At 33.6% G+C, this 23,097-nt stretch overlaps 2 protein-coding genes and 1 pseudogene across 2 annotated transcripts; all 3 read left to right on the top strand.

The window, feature by feature from the left end:
- The first annotated feature begins 1,558 nt into the window (after nt 1–1,558).
- On the top strand, nt 1,559–9,206 carry LOC105348538 (sperm receptor for egg jelly). The gene is made up of 7 exons (XM_011458010.4): nt 1,559–1,672; nt 4,119–4,265; nt 5,257–5,489; nt 6,384–6,528; nt 6,848–7,080; nt 7,185–7,342; nt 7,657–9,206. Exons 3-7 carry the CDS (start codon nt 5,309–5,311, stop codon nt 7,879–7,881), a joined length of 942 nt encoding a protein of 313 aa, XP_011456312.4. The 5' UTR covers nt 1,559–1,672; nt 4,119–4,265; nt 5,257–5,308; the 3' UTR covers nt 7,882–9,206.
- A 2,173-nt stretch (nt 9,207–11,379) lies between these two features.
- LOC105348539 (sperm receptor for egg jelly) lies at nt 11,380–19,993 on the top strand. Its single transcript, XM_011458013.4, has 7 exons — nt 11,380–11,483; nt 14,701–14,848; nt 16,260–16,492; nt 17,096–17,240; nt 17,899–18,134; nt 18,301–18,518; nt 19,728–19,993. Exons 1-7 carry the CDS (start codon nt 11,420–11,422, stop codon nt 19,950–19,952), a joined length of 1,269 nt encoding a protein of 422 aa, XP_011456315.3. The 5' UTR covers nt 11,380–11,419; the 3' UTR covers nt 19,953–19,993.
- A 273-nt stretch (nt 19,994–20,266) lies between these two features.
- Nucleotides 20,267–22,388, top strand: LOC136271553 (soluble scavenger receptor cysteine-rich domain-containing protein SSC5D-like; annotated as a pseudogene).
- Nucleotides 22,389–23,097: the final 709 nt, after the last annotated feature.

Genomic DNA, 23,097 nt, shown 5'->3' with positions numbered 1-23,097 from the left:
TAATAAAAATCATTAATCAACACCTTAAACAATGTTCGAGTGACGATTATGCAACAGCCAGCAGTTCAATTTCTATAAAGGTTTTCTTTTAAAACAAGGTTTATAGCACCTAAACAGAATAAAATTTCAAATTTAAATCTCTTTGCAACTTTGTTAACTTTTTGGTAGGTTTTTTGATGAATAGATATTATATATCTTATATTATCTGGGGTACTAGTAATTAAAAAAAACTTTTTAGATTTTAGTGATTATCTTTTGATTTTTAGATCTCAAATTTTAACACACTAAGATGTAGTTTAGTGCATCATAATAAATTAGGAGATCATTTTTTGGGGGGGTTTAAAATAAAGATGTTGAATTTTTGGAACATGTAAGCTGAATCTCACCGTAGGTAAACAAACATAAAAGATATAAATATTTTGGCCTTTTACTAAGTTTCTAAGTTGTTTTTATTAACTATGAAAAAAAAATGCGTGACACAAATTTCTGACAAACTGGATCAACCTTTTGTAAAACTAAAATTGCTTTCTTATTCAAAATCCCTGAGTTTGTTAAATGTTAATGATAATGTATATACATGTACACATAAAATAACATTAAGAACGCATACGTATATAATTTCTGCCATAAATCATAAATTTTACCCTTATTTAGAAATAAAAGTAAGTATGCTTGTGAAAAATGTTGTGTCAACATGCGATTTCATATCTTTGTAAATAATAGGGATCATTTTATAGCCATTTGTCAGGGAGTACCTGCAAAGTTTCCCCATTCAATTATTGTTTGAAGTCGGCATATATTGCCTAAAAGTATCGCAACACAGGTTTTACCCTAAATAAGTTTGTTTTTTAACTATTTGAAGATTCTAATTATTACGTTTCATATAAAAATGGGTGTTCCGATTTAGATGATTTCCATATCCAAAGAGTTTTATTACAAAATATTTCCAAGTTTCAACGTATCAGATAACTGAAACATTTGAAAATCAGCGTGAGGAAACTGGGATAAAAAATTATCTCATTTACATCAGCTGCTATCAACGAGTACAACAATGCACAAGAGGATCCGGCCTCTATTGATGAAAATTCAAAGGTAGTGTTCACCATGCTAAGAGACACTTGTTTCACCCTATGCTAAAAATTTCCTCCACCGATTTCTTGCGAGACCCATGTTGAAAAAACAAAAAAAATAAAACCACAATTGTCTAAAAAAAAATTGTGCGGCGCGAAAGGAAGAAGTATCTTTATATATGGAAATAAATAAAATAAAAACCCTTTTTTATATAGGAAATGGGCTTTACTACGTCCTTTCCTTAGATTAACCTTACCAGTGTTTTCTATTAGACCATTGTAACTTTAATTAAAGTGTACAAAAGGTTTGTAAATGTAAGGATATTAGACAAAAAGTTTAAATATAAAACAAAGCACTTCACCTTGAAATGCAATCAATAGATCATGCCATGACCTTACGAGATATTAAAAGGAAATTATTAATGTTTCTTTGAGCAGTTTTCGATTAGTTAATCATGCATGAATTGCAAATAGAAAATTTCCTATAAATTGAATTGAAACCTAATTTCTTATTTAGCTGATTTAGGCACGTGAGGCCATGTCTGGTGTGCACGTGACGATTTTGTGCTTCGTGGTGGGTACAAGACTACTCCTCATACACGGTAATTCAAAATTTTAAAAACATTATACAAAATATTCAAAGATGTAAATTGTGTCATCTTATTTCCCAGGCGTTAGTTATATATATATTTTTATTGGCCTATTTAAAATTAATTTTTCTGCCTTATTAACAAAAATAGAAAGAGCAATAAAACAATTATTTTCATTTAAAAAGAGTAATTAAAAATATCTATATATTTGTAGATGTGAATATATGTATCTGTATACATAACTTGATTTGAAAAACCAATTATTTGAATACAATGTGGTTTGGAAAGCAATAATTATGATGAATGTTACTGCAATAGATTGTACACTGAACATAATTTGAGAACATATTTAATAAGATTAAATAGTAGAAAATAGTATAAACTGGATTTTATGAAACATTTTCTAAAAAATAATGTTCAACATTTTGAAGCATAAACACAAGGGCTTATGCATGTACGTTACTGAGTTGTAAAGATACGTTCTCGATCCTTATTTGTTTCTTATTTTAGAAGATTGTAAACACATATTTTTACTCTTGATATATCAAAATCTAGTTGTTTGAAAGACGTGTCTGCGTATATTATGCAAAAATTCACACAACATTATATCGTTATATCATTTAAAAATTTGGCAATATTCAATTCATTGTAGCCCCCTCCAAAAAACAACAACAACAATAAAAAACAAACAAAAACAGGGGGAAAATGCAAATTGGGATAAAAAAAATTATGAATTACAATTTGATTCAGTAAATATAAAAAAAGACCCACGCGTGATCTGCAATTTATTCACAAACTTTAACCAAATAGACCGATGCAAACAATAAAAATACATTTGTCATCTCGTGATGTTGTGATTTTAAAGATTACAAGTCTATATGTAGTGAGCTACCCAATATTCTGTTATTTGTGAAGATATTAATGAAGAAACATGTTTAAAAAAGTGTGATTTAAAAGAGCAGTTGAAACGCTTTCTTATATCAAAGTTACCAAAGAAAGCAACTTATATTGTCGCAACAATTAAGATAATCATTTTAAAAAGTACGATGAAGAATGAATTTTTATAGAATTTCACACTTTTCAGTAGTTTTTCAAATATGAATATGTGTCAGGAGCCATCACCTAAATTTGAAACTAATGACGCTCGATCGTCAACAAATTAACTATCAGATCTATCAAATTTTTTTTAGATTTAATTTGTTTACTTATAAACTATTAGCAACTAAAGACAAAAATATACTTCAGTTTTGACTTTTGAATTTGGGTAACTTCCTAAATTTTTATATAGAGCTCTTCTTCTAAAGAAGATCAATACCGTATAAAAATGACCAAAAACCATCACGCCCCCTTAACATAATCATTTTGATATTCAATTTTAGATATAGTAACTTTGTAAGGCGGTGGCTGCAAACTCGTTTTCCTCATCAAAAAAGTAGGAAAATGTATCAAAAAACTTTTTTAAATGACTTATTGCAGAAATGATTACTGTTAACCAATTTTTAGTCTTGACGTACGACCTTTTATGAAACGAGCCCCTGATATAGATACAAGTTGATACCCTATTGTTCTAAAACATTGGGTGCTGAAAAGGGCTTTTGGATTTTTTTGAGCAATGAATAAAATAAACTCGAAAGCCAGAAACATTATTAAAAATAAAAAAGTCAGTTTCATTAAACCAATTTGTAACATTGTTTAAGCCATCCAAGATTTCATTATATTTTTTAAGGTATTAATTTGATAAACTTACTCAGTATTAAAATATTGTAAATGTATCGAACTTAAAACTACACTGGTAATTTTCCTTTCTGAGTATGACTAGAAAATCATCTTTTACCTTTTAAAGCACATTTTAATTTTGATTTCTTAATAGAAAAAGAAATCGATGATTAAATACATATAAATAAAAAATGATTAAATATTTTTGTCGCCGATTAAACATTCTAAAAACTATCAATTATTCAAAATGCAACCTCTATTAGATTTCTATCAAAGGAATATAAATATTGACAAGCTACAAGAATTAAACACAAGCTGAACGTCGAAACCGTTAAAGGACCAGCGAACAACATAAGAAAGAGCTGTAAAGAAAGGAAAGTAAATATTACCATAGATTAAGTAAACTTTCTTCAGAAAATCAAGTGCTTGATCAGGAATATCGTTTCCTTTCCTTAGTCATACTGACGTAATTGACAAATTAAAGTCAACTATTGTTTATTGATTTGCTTCTAGAACGTACGCATTCACTATGCTCGGTAGCGTTGAGTACTTAAGTACTCGTCTTCCTACACAGTTCTGACAGCATGGGTTACCCTTCTCATCTTTTAAAATGAATAGCTTGCTTCTTTAAGAAATTTAGGTTTTAATTTTAGACAAACAATAGTCAAGTCTTGGTAACTATAAACACTATCAATTGATTTTCGGCAACGTACTCCTAAGTATTGAAAATTTTAAATTTTAGGATTTTACTATGGTAAATCCACAGACATTACAGTACCTGCTGCTAAAGCACAGTGTGAGTCTTTGGGAATGAGGTTGGCAATGTTCCACACTCAGGCGGACTGGGAGGCCGCAAAGTCGTTCCTAATGCCTACCATACACTTTTTGGGTTTGTCAGATTACATGAATACAGCTATTTTAAATAAATTTCTCCACAAGCAATTGGTGTCATTTTAATCAAATGATTAACAGTTTGTTCTAGATGATAAATGAAATGGAACTTTAAAGGCGAAGACTTTGCCAGTTTCTTATATTAAAACTTTATATAATTACACCAATGGTCAGAGCGTAATATAGTATAGGTAAACAAACGTACATAGTTAATTTACAAGTATTACTGAGATGCGCATTCAATTTTACTTTATTTTACTATTTATTTTTAAATCAATCGTTTTCATAACTTGTTCTTAGGACATGGAAATCTGTTCTCAGTTATTTTCTCCAAATATCTTCATGCAAAGATACACAATTGAAATATTGTAAATTATTAATAATTGCGATTATAAATACGAGACAAACTCGGCATTTAACTGAAGATGATAAATTCAAGTAACTTTTTTATTTAGAACATCTTATATGTATGAAATTATTATATTGACATTTTAAAGTGTCTTTGTCTGTGATAACACTACGTATTAATTTTTTACTATACAGTCAAATATAGATTGGGTTTGGTTGTTTAAAGTCAAATATTTAATCGTACAATTTCTGAAAATGATATAAATAAAAGTAATAAAGGATCCTTCATTGATTATTATGTGGTAATAATTTTGGTCGGGCCGTGATCAAATCTATCATTAAGCCCTTCGATATCCTGAGATGAAAAATTCTCTCAAATTATATTAAATTCAAATTTAATGCATTTTTGTCAAAATTTAATCACAGTTACACAAGAATGTTGCCTAAAGAATAAAACGTGACTCAACAAGTGAAATATGTTATTCTAATATTAAATACTTGTCGAATACTGAAGAATTTTCTATGGTAAAATCAACTACATGTAGGTGGTACAATATCATTATTATAAGTTAGTAACGACTTATCTATTAGTATTAATACATACATTTTTGTACAATATAGTATAATCTTTTTTATTTCAGAAAAGACAAAAACGTATGGATAGGCATTGAGAGAGACGTTAGTCAGCCCACGATGGTGTATAAATGGATGGATGGCACTACACTCTCCTGGGGATCATTTTACAATTCACCCTGGAAAGACAGTTCTACCCCGGTTAATGATGTCACCAAAGCGTGTGTTAAAATGGAGTGGGGAGCAGGGTTATTGTGGAAACATCACGATTGTAGTAGTACAGAGGACTTTTTGTGCGAAGGTGCATTACTTTTTGTCTAATGACCTTCACAGTATAATCAACAAAATAAAAAACCGCAAAAAAGACATATTTATATTTATAAATATTTATAAACCGGTTAAGGTAAACTGATACAGAAAACTGTCATTAAAAAGAAATTGTTATTATAGCAAGATCTAGTTAATAAGATGAAATTTGAAATAACAATAGTTTTATTAATGAAATAAATTTGACCTTCATGTTTTAGGAAAAAAAAAACCCGATGAAATAAAATGTTTTAAATGTTTAAACAAATGAAAACAATGATCAATCACAAACATTTTTCATATCTGAGGTAAAGAAAATATCCTTAATAACTACTGTCTCTTTTAAGCGTTTTATCCCATGAGGTCTTGATATCTACTTTTAAAAGATATTAAAATTGATATAAAAATTTATTTTCAAATGTCAATATTTCAAGGGCTTTACTTTGTGCAACTTCCTTGCTGCCATAGAGTGCAGAAAAAAGATTTAGTAAATCAATTATGACAGACAATGTACCCAACACCCCCCAAAACTCAAAAACAACAACAACGAAAAAATCATTAAAAAAATAATAAAGTCAATAAACGTTCATCCTAATAAAAATAACTTTATATAGATCTTGACCTTGATAGCTGAAACTATTGATGGCATAATAAATGACACAGGGTTATACATAAGAAAAAAAAGTTAAGGCAATAAAAAAATAAAATATGAACATGTGAATGCTCATTTATGGAAGCATTCAAATGTTTCAGATCATGGCTATACAGTTTTTGTATAGAAATTTTAAAAAGTCATAATAATATCCGTTCGTTTTGTACCACGGGTATCATTTTATAGGTTTAGGTAGTCTATAAGAAATCTAGTTAACTTTGTATAACTTTGCCATAGGTTTTTACCTGAATCCCAATGTAATTGGTGACTGGAGTACTGGAAAGTCAACATGTGAAGGAATGGGGATGCAATTAGCCTCTCTAAAATCCTCTGCTTTGAACGCCGCTGCAATCACATACATTACTGTTCAACAAACGTTCGGGTAGGAAACTAGCACTTTTTAGTCAAGTTGTTTTTTTTGATATATCTATCATCTTTATGCATAAAATACAGGAATTATCATCAATAATTAAATGAATATTTTTTCTTAACTTCTTCCTTTGAAAACGATTTTTACCTATGTACAATTCATCATACAAATTTGTTTTTTCATCATCTTATCTACTTTCACAATTTCAGTAGTGTTTATCACGTTCACATATTTAATGACGTCAACCTGTAATGGTGAACGGGGACAGGGAAATGGTATGGAAACATTCTTTTATCATAAATTTTCCTTATTTATTTACATCTCTCCACAGGAGCACAGGAGACGTCTGGTTCGGATTATCTCTGTCTGGTGATTACGTACACGAGGATGGGACAGTGGTAACCTCCGGCTCGTATGCCTCTTCCTGGTACAATGATCCTTGGGGGTCCTCAGAACCAAGCAGGGGCAGCTCGGAACTTTGCGTTCGACTTCGGAACCGAGGATTTGCGAATTTTGATTGGGCAGACTACGGTTGTGGCAGTCAATTTAACTATCTATGCAAAGGTATGGAAACGAAAATTTTAGAAAGTTGAATCAAATAAAATTATCACACAGAATTATGGTTGCAGTAAGGAATCTATGTTTTGGAAAGTAAATGTTGTTTTCAGATAATTTTGCACAAGCGACAACAACAACCACAACTACAACCACAACCACCACAACACCTGTTCCAACAACCACCACCACAATCCCAGAGACCACCACTAAACCATGGTGGTTTGTGGAGTACAGCGAAGACGGAAAGGCCATTGGACAGAATGGCAAGGTAACAAGTCGAAAAACCACTTGCGATGAGAGTTGATCATTAAATTATATATGTCACACCAGTTGTCATTTTTGGTGGTAAGGTATTGAGAAATGTTGTGTTGGTGTAACGCGATCGATCATCGCATTGTTCTTTGTGGATAATGATTTTCTACCACCAATGAGTATCATCCCTTGTTAATCAATTTACCTTTTAAAAATTACACAACCGCTCGAAAAATTGATTTTTATTTCTAAAACCTTATATGAAATACTACTACTGAAACAAAATCATTAATTAATTGAATCAATTCGTACGTTTAATCTTCATTTCAGACTTTTGACAAATCAAATCCACCGGCAAGGTTTGGAGTTATCGGTCTTCTTATCGGGTTCTCTACATTTGGGTTTGTAACCGTTGTGATCTGTATGTTGTGGTTCTGTTGCATCAGAAGCAAAGATGATTATCGCAACGTAGTGGAGGAGGAGGAAGAAGAACCCAAAAAGAAGGCTTTTAGCGCCATTACTGATAAACCACATGGAATACAGTATATAGCTTAATAGTTAAAGTGAATGTGGTATATCCATGAATTAAGCAACAATTCTGTATATTCTTATAAAACTATTCGCAGTCTTTCTCTTCTGATAACGTCGTTTTCAAGAATTTACAATGGTTACGGAGAGAGTTTCAGTTGATGCCTGAGGCCAATGCTAAAATGATATAAAACTTGTCATTTTGTAAACGTACAGTCATTGAAAAACGTCAATAAAACTTGCTCTGTATTATATTCTGTTTATATTCTATAGAAGTATTTTTAATTTTTGTTGATTGTTTGTTTTGTTGGAGTTTTGATAGAGGTCAACAAGGCTTGCTCTGTTTGTGTCACTAAGAATTATATACTGTACAAAAGTTTTGCTCTGGAAGTAAGTTCTATACAGGTATCATTTTATTGGCTAATTGTTCGATGTATAACTCGATAAAGGTTAACAAGATTTGCTACACAAATAATTTATTAAGTTGATGTATGTTTATTATGGGTAATAGTGGTAAACAATGGATGCTTTATCTAATTTTTGTTTTATAAGAAAAATATTCTAAGGTCTATACATACTTCTTGGTAGAGGTCAACAAGGCTTGCTCTGCCATAATGTTTATAGGGTCATGTCAGAAACTTTACAATTATTTAAACTTTTTGCATTTATTATTTGGTTGTATATTATCATAACTCATTGGTTAAAGTATCCCACTTGTGAACCACATATCATAATCCACCTGGATTTTTCGTTCATATTTCATTGAATAGCATAAACATGTAATAATTAATTTTTGTTTTTGTTTTTTTGTTTGTTGTTTTTCCCTCATATATTTCGCTTGTTACCTGTACATGTACTTCTTATCCATTATGCTTTTTATCATAATCAAATAATTTTCTGCTAGTTTAAGAAACTAGAAATATTTTATATTTCTTCCAATGAGTCCTCGGGTTGGATCCTTCAAGACCAAGGTCTTTCAGTCGTGGCGGTTTTTAACCCCACCATTGCAAATTAATTTGTCATTTATTTAATAATTTTTTTTTCTTTAATTTATTGTTTTCAATTTAAACAATACAAATTGGGTTCATTGAATAAACAACCTTTAACGCAATCTGTTGTTCTATTTCATTGCAAATGAACTTGGACTCATTGGAATATTTTGGATTCAGTTACTTGTATTGGGTAAATTACTTGTAGTAACAAAGCTCAAAGTTGGGCAAAATTAATAAAAGTGTTTCTCTTGGAAATGCTTATGTATTATATTTATGGAAAAATTTGGTTGACAAAAATACTTATTATTGACTAGATTATGCCTTGGTTGGAGTGATGTAGTTGAAAATATTTTCCGTCGTTCTTTGTACAATGTCATTGATTTAAAACATGTGGAGAAAAATACATGTCCACAGAACAGGTATTGACAAAATTTGTTTAAATATTGATTAAATGATAAACGAAAATGTAAATATGATTCGACTCTCCATCATTCAACAAAAGCAAGTTATAAATTTGGTTGTTAAAAGAGTACAATAAAAGTTCCTTTTTACGTTTGATTATAGTGTGTCTTCAAATTAAAGCATATATTATTAGGGTCTTCCGTCTTCAGCGGAAGACCCTACTATTATTCTATTGTTTCTTTTTCACTTTTCTTATTATTCTTTTCATTCTTTTTTTGTCTTACAAATTTTGTGCAGGCGATTTCTCGAAGATGGCTCTTTCGATTTTCTTCAAATTTTGAGGGATGATGTGTCGGCATCAGAAGTTTGTACCGCCGTTTCAATTTTTTGATAATCACTTCCGGTCGGAAGTTATCGTCCGTTTACGATTTTTAAACGTCAATTTTGTCGGCTAGAGATCTAAAAAACGAATAAAGATATAGGGCTGAAATTTTCAGTGACGATAGACATCACTTTTACCTGATGCAACATGGTCATAAAAACGTCCGCCGTCATTTCCGGTCGTCACTGGAAGGAAATATAAAAAATCGATTTTTTTAACTTTTTGCTTTTAATATATTGTTCTAATGGGTTGATAGAGACTCTTTTACTGAATCAGAATATGTAATTTGTTTTGAAATCGATTGATGTGTTCCCTAGATATTAAGCATCAAAGTCCTGAAGCGAGAGTCTGAGTAGCTCGGTCGTTAAAGTCGTGGACATGTGCCCAGGCGACCCGGGTTCAAGCTTCGGGTGCCGAACATTTTTTTCCCATTTTTTTTTTGCGTTGATTAACAATTTAGTCTTAAAAGTGAAGGATTTTATCTCATTTATTCAAAAATCGGACGGAAGACCCACTCGTTGCTCGCAACGGGAACGATCTAGTTGAGTATATTTTTTGTTTATTCTTTTAATGAACTATTCAACTATTTTTGCTCGATCTTGTTAAAAAGAATCAAAGGAATACTTATCTTTTGGTAAGATACTTTTTCACAATAAACTATCTATTTTCCTCAGCACAAGTTTTATAAAACAATTTGTTATTATTGTTTAGAGAAAGCTTAACGATGTCCTTTCCAATTTACCCTACACAGGGAGTTGCGGAAAGTATGATGTTTTGACCCGGTTGTCAGTCAGACTCTTGGTCCGTCAGTTAGTTAGTCCATCTGTCAGGCAATTTATCAGTTCATTATGACTTAAAGTGTTGAAGATTTTGTACTCAATTCAAGATTAATAATCCAGCCTATGATAATTGGTATTTCTAGTTTGGATATAAATATAATCGTATAAGAATCTATTTATAATAAAACATGTTAAAATGGTTTTACATCAATTTTTCATCAAGTATTCAGTATTTCCTCAACTGCATAAAAACATATTAAACCGAATGAAGAATTCACAAAAAGTCAAGGCCAATATAGACAAATACACAGTTGCAATGTTACTACATGTACAATCATACCAATAACACGTTTTCTTGCACATGAATGCGACAAAAAGAATTGTTTTTGGTCATTAAAGAAATATATGTAACTGTTGTTGAATGCTTACTATTAACAATTCAAGCTGTTTTTCCTTAAGGCCGATGTCCAGTTATTCAAACACAACGGTTGTACCTTCAGCATAAAAGAGAGGTTGTTGTGTAAATCATCAGTAGGGGGCTCTACCGAAATCAATAAAAGGTAAAGAAAGAAAACCTATTAAAAATTGGACACCTGGGTTGTATAATTTAAAGAGGAACATTAAATTCTCTGTTGTTGTATACAGTTCGACCTCATTTATCAGTGTGAAATTGTTACATTGCCAATTTTTATTACATACCCAGGTATGTTTAATGTTTAACAGTCAGTGTTAATTAGTCAAATGTATAAACATAACGTAATTAATTTTATTTATACATGCTAAGGATTTTTAGAGTTCATGGAATTGGAGCAACTTAGTATTATGAGCTTAGAAAAAAAATCAATTTTGTGACGTCCGATTAAGTTACAAAAGAGATGTTACGAAACGATTTTTATTTATACAACTTTAAAATCATTTACATACGTAGGAATTGCAAACAGAATACTTGTATAATTTACTTGAACCTCAATCGATTTGAATTAGTTGGAATTTTCTTAGAAAGTAAAATCATGCATCCGGCACACCTAAAAATTTTATGTTTTGTGTTAGGAACACAATCCTTTCTAATTCAAGGTAATGTATGGTTTAAAAAACTCTTTCTCTTCAACAGTAACAATAAAAAATGAATCTGGTTTCCCCCCAAGATATATGTATAATCATTGTTATTTTGATTACTGATACTTAATGTTTTATTTTGTTTCGCGAACCCCAAAAGTGGTATATTATTGAGAATAGAAAAGCAATGGACATTTGATAAAATTTTATCCAAAAAAAAATTAAAAAGAATATATAAACGATCTTTTTGTAAGTACCTGAAATTAGAAATTGAAATAGCATATACAACGTATTTTTTCAATGATATGAATCAAGAGTAAAAGCAGCAATAAAGTGATCAAGCGGTGCCTTTATTTGTAACATTAGAAGTTCTATTTTATTATTCATGAAAAATAAGATGTCCATTTAAATCATTAAATGTTCTGACTGTATTTTAAAACTAAAAGATATTGAATAGGAGTTTTATCTACAGATATTAATATCAGTTCCTTTTATCAATTTCATCGTTTATTACCCGCAGAACAAGTTAATCCAAATTTGTATTTTCAATCTAGATTTTGATATAACTAGACAACTCAGTTATTATAAAAACTAATTAATCCAATCAAAGAAAATCCAATAGATTTTTTTATATTACATTATGTCATTTTCCATAAATTTTCCAAAATTTTAATCCAACAAGTACAATTAATGTTCAATTTTAACGTTCCTAGAGCGGAATAAGAGATTTATGGATAAAAATAGACCTTCTCAAACATTTGTTTAAATGATAACTTTTTTTATTGAAACATGATATTTTTAAACAAAAGCATTTTCATTTAAATTCTAAATGTTTAAAATAAAAATGAATAACAGTTCCTTTAATTAATTTCATCGTATATCCCACAGAAAAACAAATATGTATTCTCAATCTAGAATTAGATTGAACTTCACAACTCTGTAAAACTCATTTATCCAAACAAAAGAAAATTAAATTTTTTATTGAAAAAATTTTGTTGAACAAAAGCATATCATTCATTTAAATTTCAAATGTTTAAAATAACAATGAATGCAGTTCCTTTCATTTAGTTTTTTAATTTCATCATGTCATTCTCCATATTTTTCAAGAAGATAATTTTGATTTTCCAAAGTTTTAATCCACGCAAGTGCAATTAGAGCCGAATAAGATTTAAACGGATTAATAAATCATCTCAAACATTTGATTGGAAGATAACTTTCTTCCATTGTTAAAGCTGACATGAATTCATAAAAGCTTTTGGTCGCCATATTAGTTTCGATCGCTCCTCTACTGCCACTGGGGTATATATACCGGTTGTGAAAGTTACGGTCGGTTGCTTTCCGATCGAGGCATTCAGGTTGCATGGACGTCTAAATGCATGAACTACACATTGAAGTAAAATGATGTAATAAAGAATAAAGGATACAACAATCAATGAAATACAAAATATGTTTATTCTTTGAACGAATTTTCAAGGTATCCGTATTATTTTGCAGACAGTGCTGCCCTTCTTCGCATGCACATCGAACACGTGTGAGGTTTATACAGAGTGCATAACGTCTGCATCTTTTTTAAAACCCCGGCGGCACTACATCCAACACAGTAGCTAAACGTTAGTAAATCCAAGAAAATAACAACGTAACATCATGTCCATCCGTTCCTACAAAATGCCCCGTTTCTAAAATCCATGCGATCATTGAGTGACATTGACATTGCTTGATCTGCCACAGTGTGTGGTTTGCACATGTGCGATGTTATAACATACATGTACACAAGAAAACGGTCTACAATTTCGAAGAATTTTTGAAGTATCTGTGCCTGGATTTCAGTCTGTCTTGTTTCGTCGTTTATTGGATATTCCTTGCCAGTGCAGTGGTTGTCATATTACTTTTGTTCAAAACGCGTTTCTACACGTCTTTTCGTCCAATGTAACGTGTTCGGGTGTATGAAATTCCTGAATGCGGTGAAGCATGAATAGTGCTCTCGGCCTTATATAGGGGGTGTGTAGCGATGAGCAGAACAATAGAAATCGACAACTAATATGGCGGTCGTCGGTGATAAAAGGGAAATAATGCGTATTTATGAATTCATGTCAGCTTTAAGGTAAAGAGTTTATCCGTTTTTTCACACAGTTTCTTATGTATCTAAAAATGAAAATTCAATGCAGAGCAATTTCATATTATTTTATTATCATTTTGAATTTGCTCGGATTAAGAGGAAAAAAATCATACAACATTTGTACTATCAATTCCATTTCAGAGAGAGAGAGAGAGAGAGAGAGAGAGAGAGAGAGAGAGAGAGAGAGAGACTGCCGAAATCGGAAAGTATGCCTCTGTTGAATAATTCATGATAATGAAAACTTACAAGCAAAGAAACCTTTACTTAGATATTTACAAAATTGTGGAGAAATAGTTTGCTTGGAAATCTTTGATTTTAAATAATATGGTTGTTTTTGATTTCTAATTATAAGAAGAAAAGTGGGGATGGTAATTTTTATTGTTTGCTTTATATGTAATTCTGAAACTCTAAATATTCTTGAATTTTAATGGGTATATTTCCTTCGATGAAATATTTACAATGTCCGAGTACGGTTTACTGTATAAACCATTCTATAGTATGGTTTGTCGTGCAAAAACTTAGCTAAGGGCATTTGTTGCGCTATTGAGACTCACAAATAGCTAGACACATTTTTTATGGTATTATTAGTTATACAGGATCAATTAAGGATGTACGGGGATTTACCCCGGGTTGTATTCCATACTGCATCCTGCGGCCCTCAGGGTGTATGGAATACAACCCGTGGCAAATCCCCATACACTCTTGATTGGACCTGGATAACGAATTTATTTCCTACGTTATACAATTTTAAAATTATATTGTTTTACTAGTGCTTTACAACTTGAAAATCTTGTCGGTCTAGGATCACTAAGAATAAAGATAAATAAATCGTTTATTCATATCAATAGAATTTTAATAAACAGGGGTTTTGACAAAATATTTTTATTTATTTGAATTACTTTAATTATTTAACGTAACATTGTTTTGCACAAATATAAGGATCTATAGCTAGGTGCTCTTGTAAACAAGAATTGCATTGTGACGTCACATTTTATTTACACCCGGCTTGAGCAGGTGATACGGAAATTTACACCCGGCTTGTTAACCCATCAGATCTCGTGTTACAAGCGACATAGGAAATAATAGGAAATATTCTTTACAATGTATCAAATATTTCAGCCTTTTACTATGGGAAGTCGACTGACATATCAATGCCTGCAGCCAAAGCCCAGTGCGAGTCTATGGGAATGAGGCTGGCAGTGTTCCACACACAGGCAGATTGGGAAGCAGCAAAGTCGTTTCTAAACGCTTATAATTCCCTTTATGGGTACGTAAAATATAACATAAGCTTTATAACCATCAATTTAAGGAACTGTTTATATTCAATGTAATTTACAGTTCAATTACTATTTTTTGTATGCACATATAAAATCACTTTGCTTCACAAGGGATACAAAGTGAAAAAAATTATCCAATCTTCAAAAATATTGTGTGTCAACTGAAACCGAGAGTTAAACTACAAACTGATAAAAATCCATATTTTAACCATACACTAAAATTTCTGTACGCAGAAGGCTAAGTTCTTTGCTCTTTTTGTTAAAAAAGGACTCAGTTCGATGGAACAATCTCATAGGGTATTTGAAATTTATTCCCGTTGATTAAAAAGGGGATTTAACGGATTCTATTTTTTTTTGTTAAAACTTTTTTGTTCTAAGCTGCTTATGAATACCTGTCTCCATTTTTTCTTTAGTTTTGCGTAAATAAACATATTTCATGTTGTACCTAAGTTTGTATCCTATTCTAAAAATAATAAGCAATATGATAAGGTTTTATATAACCAAAATTGATCCGTTTTCGTAAAAAACTTGTACATGAAGTAGATGTTCATTAAAAATATCTATTCAATTCTTAGACATATCTGATATTAAATTTTTTTTGGATGTGATTAATAAGTTTTCAAAACCTTTAAATGTTCCATTAATATTGTTGATATGAAATCTGTATTGATTAAAACTTTTTCAACATTTTATAGAAAATACACAACTTTCTGTCTTGTGGAACAATTTTTTAAACCGAATTTTCACCAGGTTTTTAATGGTCATTGGTCGATGTGTAAAATAAAATATTGTACTAAAATGTAAAATGTATATAACATAACTTTATTTTTCTAAAGTAAATTTTCAAAATTTATTCTAAAAGATTTTTCCTATTCTGCACCAAGCCCTAATACATGTGTGAACTTTTCAAAATAAGAATTCAATATCAACGAGCCTAAAACTAATATAACATATATATAATGTAAATGCTCATATATTCTTTTAAAAAATCCAGAAATATTAAGGTTTTATGGTGTGTGTCCCTAAAATATAAAGTATGTTGATTGTTTTGAAAATAGGGACACTAGTTGATAAAATAGAATTGTATAAAATTATCTTCTCTAGAAATGATAATCTTTTTTCCTTAATGTTATCAGTATAAACAAGTATGAAAAAATACCGATGCATTTTTGGATTTGCATTCGTTTTTCTATAGCTATTTAGGTTAAGTCATTTGGCCAGTGTTGCTTGGGTGTACGATGAGTTCCCTTAACTATTTGACACTAGTATTCATTTAAATTACTACGGTTGCTAACATTACAATAGTTAACCAGTATAGCGGATACTAATTTACTATAATTTATAATTTCTGAAAGCTGTCACAACCTGTAGTACAATATAGTATAATCTTTTTTATTTCAGAAAAGACAAAAACGTTTGGATAGGCATAGAGAGAGACGTTAGTCAGCCCATGATGGTGTATAAATGGATGGATGGCACTACTCTCTCCTGGGGATCATTTTACAATACACCCTGGAAAGACGCTTCGACTCCTTCGGATGATGTCACCAAGGCCTGCGTTAAAATGGAGTGGGGAGCAGGGTTATTGTGGAAACATCACGATTGTAGTAGTACAGAGGACTTCTTGTGCGAAGGTCTGTTTTCTGATCAATTGGATGCCTATAAGTCAAACATAGCAATGCATGTGTTCTTAAAAATTAAACATATGTTCTGTAAAGAAACAGTTAATACGAAATTAAAGTAATCGATACTCAAATGTATGTTTCCAAAATTATGGAAGGGCCATTTTGCAGAAGAACACACAAATGTATTCAAACTCAATATTGTAGAATTATGAATTATTGCATAGGCAAAATTCATTGATTACTCATGTTAAGATATTCCTAGTAAAACGCAATCATTATTTTTTTCTATATATAAATGTAGGTTGCGTACAGAAAAGTTTATAATGAGGTCGATAAATTCAGTTAGTATTCAAGAATACAAAACGCGTCAGAATTTAATAATTTTATTTCCCAATGTCTAACTGTTGATTAGAGCTCGAAGTCGGTTTTCATACCAATGTCAGATAAAACTACTTGGCCTGGAAATTATGTCATACGACAGATTACAACATGTTTTATTTCACCTTAATGAGACTTGATTTAATTCGATTCGAGATGTCATGTTTCATTTTGTAATCAATGCAATAATTTCTATTAAACTTTTCAAATCTTTATAAAAAAATTATTCTCTAGGTTTTTACCTAAATCCTGGAGTTACAGGTAGCTGGAGTGCGGGTAAATCAGCATGTGAGGGAATGGGGATGCAGCTTGCCTCCTTAAAATCTGCTGCTCTCCACGAAGCTGCCATCAAATACATTAATGTACAGCAAAGTTCGGGGTAATTATAAAGTTCATTATCCGTAGTGTTAACTTTGATTTCGAAAAACAAGATTTTGTGTTGTGTTCATTGATAACCTTGTATTACAGAGGCCCTTTTTTAGATATAAAACACTTAATATTATTACAAAATCTGGCGAAGTCCCCACACTTTAAATATCGTCAAAAGTTGTTCATTTATAGTTCATCTATTGTTATATATTTTGCAAGACGTAGTTTAGAAAACTTCTTCAATTCTTAAAGACTACTCCAGATTAAAAATGAATTCTAAGGACACTTACTCCAAATATTTTAGGAACTTTCGAAACTTCAGAATAAATCCGGCAGTCACATACTATGATTAAATCAATAAAAGTGTAACAATTCAGTCCGAGGGTAAACAATGTTTGGTTTACAATTAGACACAATCATATGCATATATCTCAAATGCAAAAAGACAAAATTAATTGATGCTGTTTATACATTATCTCCACTTAAAACAGCATAAATAAGATAAAACAAAAAAGTAGACAAAATGCTTTTGGTTTCTGCAGAAGGAGAAAAATTAAAGACGCACGTTCAAACTAAAAGGAATTTATGAATTAATTTGTGATATATATGTGATTGGTTTCATGAATCTTAAACTTTTGGAACAACAAGTGTTCTGTTGCTTTTGGCAGGACTGTAAGAGATGTGTGGTTTGGTCTGACACTCTCCGGGGGTCAGTACTACTTTGAAGACGGAACAGCAACGACTTCTGGAGTTTTTGGGAGCGTCCACAATAATTATCCATGGATATCGTATGAGCCAAACAACCCTGGTTCTGATTATTGTATTCGTTTACAACATACTGGTTCAGGAGTGTTTGAGTGGGCAGACAAGTCTTGTAGTCTCAGCTATAACTATCTATGTCAAGGTTAGGCTTATCAATTCAAATACATGTAAAATAATGAAGTAGATATGAACGGGTTTAAACCTTATTCATGTCATATTTATAGTTAAACTACTTATCATAGTTGAAATATTTTTCAAGTGATCTGTTCAGAGTGGTTTTCTCAATGCATATGAATATATCAATTTAGCACATTTCTCACCAACAACAACGCCGATACCACCGACAACCACAACTACCACAACAACAACAACTACCACCACAACTACCACCACCACACCTGTTCCAACACCTGTTCCAACTACCACCACCACCACCACCACCACCACAATCCCAGAGACCACCACTAAACCGTGGTGGTTTGTGGAGTATAGCGAAGATGGAAAGGCCATTGGAGAAAATGGCAAGGTATTGCGTAGTACATTGAAGCGTTTAATAGGGTTAACTCCAGAAACGTTTCTACGTAATGTTTTGACTGACCTTTGTCCAATCAGATCGTAGCTGTGCGGAGTTAAGACATTGCCGCTCGTGACGAGAGAGAGAGAGAGAGAGAGAGAGAGAGAGAGAGAGAGAGAGAGAGAGAGAGCTGAGTAAATTATAAGTGTTGCCGATGAAGAAATGTTGAAATGAAAATTACATGTATATCCTATACTGGTATAACTTTAAAGCATTTTAAAGAACGACTGTTAAAATTTCTTTGGCCGTCGTCAACAGTGTCTTCATACATGTACATGTATAAGAATGACGTAACTATAACCAACTAAAATTCCTAGCATAGAGTCCGAGAATACGGGCATTAAATTTATTTTGAAATGCGAACGAATGATTACTTACGAATTTAGATGTAGTGAAAAGAAAGGGCAACGCAGGCGGATGCTTAGCGGAAAAATAAAACAATGGCGGACAAATTCGTCCTAAGGTAAAGAATGTTTCACGCTGAGTATCCATGAAGAAAGTTTTTATACAAAGTATATTTACAACCTATGTTTAATTCCAGGAAGATTCGGCAAACTTTGATTAGAATACTAACGGTGACACTTGTAATAAAACCAGTTTCTTAAATGTCCGTACAGTTTTCGATGTTTGACATTACTTCATCCCATTATCTATAAATATACATCGTTGTTCCCTGGTTAAAGAACTTCAAAACACTTCAAAGTTACATGAATTTATAAGATATACTAGACCTTAATTTGTCACTTTATAACTATTGTTGATAGATAGTTCGCTCATCTGCGTCATCTATAATTTACCCCATTCATTTCATGAGAAGGTATGCTTAATTACATTATGATGTGGTTATTTCATGTGAAGATAAAGCAACACCTTCATATAATAAAATTCAAATCATCATCATAAAAAATCACTATCTTCAAAAAAAAAGTAAAGCACCTAACCACAGTATAATATAATTAAGCACCATCTTCTAATGATATGACCATGTAAAGCAACAATGGCGTTCCAGGGCTAGGTGGACAGAGCTAGATATTATGACACCTTGCAATGATAATAGATGGGCTTGTAGACCATTGTATTATCTAAACCGATTGTCTAACTCTAAAATCAAGTCTTTAAGTAATAATACTTTAAAAAACGATCTGCTTTTTTACATTTTAGACTTTTGACAAATCAAATCCACCGGCAAGGTTTGGAGTTATCGGTCTTCTTATCGGGTTCTCTACCTTTGGGTTTGTAACCGTTGTGATCTGTATGTTGTGGTTCTGTTGTATCAGAAGCAAAGATGACTATCGCAACGTAGAGGAGGAGGAAGAAGAAGAACCCAAAAAGAAGGCCTTTAGTGCCATTACTGATAAACCTCATGGAATACAGTACATTGCTTAGAAAAAATGAGATTGTCAAAAAGAACATAATAAAAGCAGAAAGAATCACAGTTGTACGACTTGTTTTTCTGTTCCGTATCAATTGCAATTCTACCACTCTTTTAAGTCTGTGCTCATTGACCACGCAGGTGGTTCCATTCTAAAACAGTGTGCTTCTTTTCAAACATTCCAAGGGGTGCTAATAGGGGAAATGTAGGAAATATTTGCACATATATGAATCAAACAAATAAAAAAAACCCAACTCCATAACTTATAAATTAAACAAAATCGAAAATTGATCTTGCATGGAGCAATAGCAAGTAGGTGAAGAGCCCAATGTTTACATATTCCAAAGTGAAAGTGGATTTTGCAGGCTATGGGTATTGCATGAGACATACAGTATTATTATCTAAGTCTCATTACAATTGCTTTTAGTTTTGGATATGATACTGGACTAATACAATTCTAACTATATAGCTATGCCAAATCTAAATTGATTTGAGACGATGGAGTTGTTTAAATAATTTTTTAATCAGTTGTATGTAGGAATGAGAGGAAAAACTAATTGTGTCCTATACTCTTACGCAATTAGCACGGTTAAAATCCCATCCTCGAGGAAACGTCAAGTTTAAGAGGTTAAAAGGGGGACAGATGTCTTAGCCTATAACACGGTTACTGAAGCATTGCCATCATCTCAAAGCAATTAACTATAATAGTTGCACCTTTTACTGCATGGTTATTTATCCTTGAACAGTGTTGGTGGATGGTAATTTATAAAGGAACGGTGGTGATGTATAGTTTATAGACTGTTTCAGTCTGTTCCAGTAAATAATTTTATCATTAGATCCTGTAGGAGTTTCCCCAAAGTTTCATTATTCTTTATTTTTGTAGATCTTCTATAAAAATATTCTAAAGTGTTAGTAACTTATTATTTTGTATGCCGGCATATCAACATTTCTACAGATGTATATCTTAGCGCCAATTTAGTAAAGTACTAGATTGATGTCTTAAAATCACAATTCTAAAGTACATATATAAATTTTAGATTTTTCTTTCAATACGTAGAAGCACACTCCCTACTCTCACACTCCCCACCCCCAATCTCTCACTCCTACTCTCACCACTTTCACTTCTCTCACTCCCCACTTTCACACACCCAACCAACAAACTCACCACTCCCAAACTTCGTACTCTCCAGCTCCATACTCTCTCTCTCTCTCACACTCCCCACTCTCACATCCCAATCTTTCACTCCTACTCTCCCCACTTTCACTTCTTTCACTCCCCACTCCCGCTCCTGACTCTCTTACTACCCACTCTCATATTCCTCACTCCCCACTCTCACTCTCTCCCTTCCTACTATCACACTCCACACTCTCTCTCCCACTTTATCTCCATACTCTCACACTCCCAACTTTCACACTCCCAACGTCACTCTCTAAATCCCCACTCACACTCCCTACTTTCACACTCCCAACTCCCTACTCTCACACTCCCAAATCTCTTACTTCTTCTCCCCACTCTCTCACTTCCACTCTCTCACTCCCTCCCTACTCTAATTCTCCTCACTGTCCCCACTCACTCACTCCCACTCTCTCACTACCAACTCTCACACTCTCCACCCTCTCATCCCCCTCCTCCCACTTCCCCAACCCTAACACTCCCGACTATTTCACCCTCCAACTCTTACACTCCACACTTTCACTCCCACTCTCTCTCTCTACCTCCCCACTATCACACCCCACACTCTCTCTCCCACTCCCCACTTCCCCCCTCTCCCTCCTCCCTCTCCACACTCTCTCACTCCCAACTCTCAAACTCCCCACTCTCTCACTCCCCACTCTAATACTCCCCCTCTCTCACTCCCCCACTCTCAACTCTCTCACTCCCCCATCTCACACTCCCCACTTTCTCACTCCGCCCACTCACTCCCTACTCTCCCACCCTCACTTTTTCCCTCCCCACTATCACACTCACATTCTCTCTCTCCCCACTCTATCTCCCACTCTCTATACTCTCACTCCCCCACTCCCCCTTACAATCTCACTCTCCTCTCTCTTTCCCTCCCACTTTCACAGTCCCACTCTCTCACTCCCCACTCTTTCTCCCAATCTCATTCATCCTCTCTCACTCCCACTCTTACACTCCACACTCTCACCCCCTACTCTCTCACTCCTCCACTCTCACCCCACTCTCCCTCCCCGCTCTCTTACTCCCTCCCCACTCTCTCAATCCCCACTATCTCACTCTCCGCTCTCTCCCTCCCTACTCTCTCACTCCCCGCTCTTACTCCTCCCCACTCTCATACTCCTCACTCTCTCACTTCCCACCCTCATTCTCCCCACTCCCCACACTCTCAACTCTCCCTTCCCACTATCACACTACCAACTCTTTCTCCCACTCTCACACTCCTTACTCCCCACACTCTCTCTCCCCGCTCTCACCTCCCCCACTCTAACATTCCACACTCTCGCTCCCCCCACTCTCTCACCTCCCCCACTCTCTCTCCTACCCACTCACACTCTCTCACCTCCCCCACTCTAACATTCCCCCTCTCTCACTCCCCCACACTCACATTCCCCCAACTCTCACTCCCCCACCTCCCCCGCTCTTACATTCCCTACTCTCATTCCCCCTCACACTCCCCCTCTCACTCCCCCCACTCGCACTCCCCACTCTCACTCTCTCCCTTCCTACTATCACACTCCCCACTCTCACACTCCCAACTTTCACTCTCTCAAACTCCCCCCACTCACATTCCCCCCACTCTCACTCACCTTACTCTCACTCCCCCCACTCTCACTCCCCCACCTCCCCCGCTTTTACATTCCCTACTCTCTCACTCCCCCGACTCGCACTCTCCCTCTCTCTCCTCCCCCGCTCTTACATTCCCTACTCTCTCACTCCGCCTCTCTCACTTCCCCCACTCTCTCTCCCCTCTCCCACTCTCACTTCCCCACTCTTACATTCCCCACTCTGTCACTCCCCCACTCACAATCCCCCACTCTCACTCCCTAGTTTCTCACATTTCCCCCTCTCTAACTCCCCCACTCACACTCCCCACTCTCTAACATTTCCCCCACTACCTCACCACTCTCATACTCCTCACTCTCACTCTCTCCCTCCCCAATATTACACTCCCACTCTCTCTCCCCACTCCCTCTTTC

This window comes from Magallana gigas, chromosome 2, assembly GCF_963853765.1.
Source record: "Magallana gigas chromosome 2, xbMagGiga1.1, whole genome shotgun sequence".
NCBI lineage: Eukaryota > Metazoa > Mollusca > Bivalvia > Ostreida > Ostreidae > Magallana > Magallana gigas.
Note: the sequence above shows the minus strand (reverse complement) of the source record. Positions and strands in the feature narration are given on the sequence as shown.